The sequence below is a fragment of the Austrofundulus limnaeus genome, unplaced genomic scaffold, assembly GCF_001266775.1.
Source record: "Austrofundulus limnaeus strain Quisiro unplaced genomic scaffold, Austrofundulus_limnaeus-1.0 Scaffold95, whole genome shotgun sequence".
NCBI lineage: Eukaryota > Metazoa > Chordata > Actinopteri > Cyprinodontiformes > Rivulidae > Austrofundulus > Austrofundulus limnaeus.
The window spans coordinates 727,180-731,694 of record NW_013952497.1 but is presented as its reverse complement, the minus strand read 5'-3'; the positions used below and the strand labels follow the sequence as shown (position 1 = coordinate 731,694).

Sequence of the window (4,515 nt, the reverse complement as noted above, 5' to 3'; positions counted from 1 at the left end):
TTTTTAAGGATACATACAGTATGTCATTTCATATTTCTTCAACGGACTGGATTTTACCATTCTCCTAAACTTATACATTGATCCTGCACTTTTAATTTCATACTCCAGATTATTCCACAATTTTATTCCTTGCACTGAAGTACATCATTCCTTTAAACTAGTTCAGACTGTAGGTTTCACAAACACCTCTGTCCCTTTTAAATTGTAGTAACTTTGTCTCTTAACAAAATTCGATTGGATTTTCAAAGGTAATATATTTTATGAGCCTTATACATAATCTGCAAAATGTTGTAATCAACCAACTCATAGAATTTAAATAATTTCAACTGACAAAATAATGTATTTGATGGGTAATCATAATGTTTTCTGGTGATAATTCTTACTGCTCTTTTCTGCAAAATAAAAACAGGATTTGCAATTGTTTTACACACTTTCCCCTAGACTTCAACACAGTAAACTAAATGTGGAACAATTATTACATTATACAACATATACAAAGCTTTATCATTAAACAACTCCCTTACTTTTTTAGTAATGCAATAGATTTAGCTACTTTTGTTCTTAAATAATTCACATGAGGTCTCAATGTCATCTTTTCATTAATGATGACTCCCAAAAACGTCACTTCACTGACTCTACAGAACATTGTTGACTCTAAATGGAACTTCAACACTTTCCTTCTTATTACTAAATATCATGTAATTCGTTTTATCCAGATTTAATGATAATTTAATGAAACTCTTACTGTTAATGTTTCTTAAATTTTTGTGCATGTTTAATCACTCGCACAAGTAGTGTGTTTTCTGTGCAATACTGTACTTATTCAAAACAATGTTTATTTGCATGACGTACATAGTAGAGCTCTCTTTTTGTCTTTGTTTATATTGTAGCAGTGTTGTAGCTAGGTTAGCAGCAACAATACTATCACCTGTCGGCTAACTGGAATGCAGTTCCATATGGTTTGTTGGGAAATGGCATCACTACCATTTACCAGTTCAGGGACTACAATGTAAATAGAATGCAGCAATATATTATTGATAAGGGGACCAGGAACACCTGAGGAAAGGGAAACAGGGCACAGGTGGAACAGAAGGGTGAACAAGGAGGAAACAGGCTGGGGAGAAACAGAGATGCAAAGAACACCTACAGGTAAGCCAAACACAGACTATAAAACAGAAACTAAAAGTCACAGCCTTTATTGTTATCCTTTAAAAGAAATACAGTACAAATGAATGAACCTGCAGTGTAGTRTGATGTTTATGTTATCAATAAGTAATGGAGACAATGTGAGTGTACTAACAGGTTTTACTCATTTAACACTTTCATAAAACAGTTCTGCAAACTGGCCTTACACACAAGTCCACCTCCGTGCTTCCTCCGGTCATTCATAAATCCCGGATGGAGTCAACCGTGTCCCGCACTGACGGGAGCTTTCAGATATGAAGCAGAACCAAAAGAGGAGTGGAGCAGACCTCAGCTGTGTTGAAGTCACATTAAGGCTACGTTCCCACTGCAGACAAAGTTGTGATTTTTTTGTTGTTGTTGTTGTCCCTATGTAACCCAATGTGGCCTTTAAGATGTGGTACTAAATCGAATACCCATCTGATGCCTTTCAAAGTGACTGCAGTCTGAACGCTGATGTCAAATTTCTTGTGGCATCAGGCGGGGGTTTATGGATCAAGGCAAGTATTTAGAAAATTCATACATCATGCAGTTTAAAGCTTGGAACACTGCATGTCTTCAACTACAGAACAAAAGTCCAGTTGCTTTGTCCTTTTTTTTGCATGTCCTGGACAACTGAAATTCCAGTGAAATGTATGATATATCGTAACATTGGTCTCAGTCTGCATTGATACTAAAGTTACAGGATCAATACTTTAATCAGTTTTATTTTTTGCACATTATATAAATTTCCAAAAATAAAATGATGCACCAGAGCAGCTGGCAGGTTCAAATATAAACACTAAAMCAAACAAGCAACTCTAATCCTAACAACTTCAGAATTGGCATACTAACGTATAGCACCCATATTTATRCATTATGTACCGGTAAGTGAAAGCTTTGCATATAAATTGTAGACTTGCACTGAACGTAGTCTAAATTTTTCCCTCATATCATTTTCAAAACATGATGAATGAACGCTTAGTGATTCTTTTTGGAGTTAGGAACCTACTGTATCAATCTTAGAACGAATGTGAAAGTTGACTCCAACTTGTGCTTTAAAAAAGACCTTGTACAATGAGTTGCACCTTGGAGTATGTGCTGGGATAACTCTCAGCTACCACCACATCAGGTCTTAGCTCAGTATATGTACAATTGACTGGTTCATGACATTTTTAGTGTTTGCTAAGTTGCCTCCAAATGTTAAATAAAATTCAGTTCAGTGGTTCATGAGCTAACAGATAAATTAGTATATGCATGTATACAAAGAATACAGACTTTTCCTGAATGTGTGTGATACTTATGCACTGTTACATCTCATATTTTATTGTAAAAAATATGTGTTCTGAATAGATCTTATCATTCCAGTATTTTCATTTATTTCAACTGAGGATAMATTCTGTCAATTTTAGTTGTGAAATCACAACCTTCTGAGTGGAGCTCTGTGGTTTAGGGTTGTAAATGGTGGAAAATGACAGTGTTTGTTCTCCTCGTTTTATATGCATTATGAAATACTGTGAATGGCAGCCTGGGTATATACTGTAAACTGCCTCCTACCTATCAGTTTGAGTCCGTGGTGGTAATCCACATCCCACACACCCCTCTTTGTGACATGAAAGGAGACTTGCAGACTCCTGCTGTCCTTTGCCTTCCAGCCAATCACCATGCTGCAGCGTGGTGCGGTGCTGCAAGACACCACAGCCTCAAGTGAGCCCAGGTAGCGCACTGCGTGAGGCAAGAGAGAGAGTCAGAACAAGGGTCAGACATGAGGTGTGGTGGAAAACGTATTTTAAAGCTTGTGTAACCCAATGAAAATGCAGAGTATGATTCATGAATACAACTAATTTTAAACTAATTTATGTTGAACTGACTGGCTTTTTTTGTGTTTGCTAATTAAGCTCCGCTAGCCATYCTGAATCGAATTGGTGCTGACAGCTACTCCATGTATTGCTTTTTTCCTGAAAGTTCCATTAAAATTCCTCCTGTTGTTCATATTTTGCTGGCAGATAAACAAAGTTGACTCAGAGTTATTGCTGAGTTTTAGGCAAAAAACGGGCCCAGTGAGTAGCACTCAAGGGCTACGTTCACACTGCAGGCAAATGCGACCCAAATCTGATTTTTTGACCCGTCTGACCCATATCTGATTTTTTTTAATGACAGTCTGAATGCGACAAATCCAATTTTTTTCAAATCCGGCCCAGGCCATTTCAGTATGTGGTTTTAAATCGGATACATATCTGATGTTTTCAAAACGACTGCAGTGTGGCGGTCTGAAGCTCGAGTCACATTCCATCTGACTTTTTCATCTGTGAGGTGGGGGTGAAGGATCGATAAGACACTAACCTCAAGTCACGCTGTTTAAATCTGTAGCTCCATGTGTTTACAGCTCCAAAACAGAAGTCCAGTTGCTTCGTCTTTTTACTTTTCATTTTTCATGTAGATAGTAACGTCTAGCCTTGGTTGCGGAGCATATCGATCCTAAAGTTACTCGGTCGATACTAGGACTGAAACGATTCCTCGAATAATTAGAGTAATTCGATTACAAAAAATCCTCCAGGCAAATTTGTCGACCTCGTTGCTTCGTAAAAAATACATACGTTATAATCAGCGCACTTTCGTCCGCCCGGAATGTTATTTGTGTTATACACAATGTATACGATGTTAGCGCTTCCGCTAACAGTCACGCTGTCGACGCGTCACGCATGTATGCTTTCTAAGCACTATATTTAGCTTTAGAAGAAAGCGAAGAGTACCGAAACGAAGCGCTCAGAAAACGACAAATTATAAAAAGCATGGTAACATTTAAAACTAAACAGAAAAGACGACAACGCGCCAAGATCTGCATGTCCTCAATGTTTCTGCACCGGAACAAAAACAGMGGCTGCATGTATCAAACACGTCCGGAGTTAACAACACGTATCGTTCACGTTCCCTTTGCAAAATACGGTTATCTAAATCTGTGATAATCTGTCATGTTACAGATGTACAAAGAGGAGGTATAATTTGGCCAACGTTATTTGTGCTGAATAATCATGGTGACCTAGCAGGGTTTYATTAAACAGTGTGTAAGTTGTGTGATTAAAAACAATACTTACTGTAAGTTTGTCAGATAAAAATAAAAGCACAGCAACAGATCGTCAGCTTGAGTTGAAACATGTTTATTTGTTGATATGTTTTTATCCTAATTAAAATTAGATACCTGGACTAAATATTTCAAGTTTAAAAATATTTATAGAAGATTTTTTGGATTTCTTTAATTATTTGCTGCTGCTTTTTATGATTTTAGCCTTCATTATTACTGTCATATTTGTTTGTAACTAAGCAGTCGAGACTAAATATTTTATTGCCTAAATG

At 37.0% G+C, this 4,515-nt stretch overlaps 1 protein-coding gene across 4 annotated transcripts in view; it reads right to left on the bottom strand.

Moving 5' to 3' along the window:
* Nucleotides 1–4,515, bottom strand: part of LOC106520631 (WD repeat-containing protein 49) — a 50,925-nt gene that overhangs the window by 29,831 nt on the left and 16,579 nt on the right. For all 4 annotated transcript variants that reach the window (XM_014012838.1, XM_014012836.1, XM_014012835.1 and 1 more), the window contains one exon: nt 2,719–2,886. In XM_014012838.1, the coding sequence (XP_013868292.1) occupies nt 2,719–2,886 (168 nt within the window). The remainder of the gene's footprint in view (nt 1–2,718; nt 2,887–4,515) is intronic.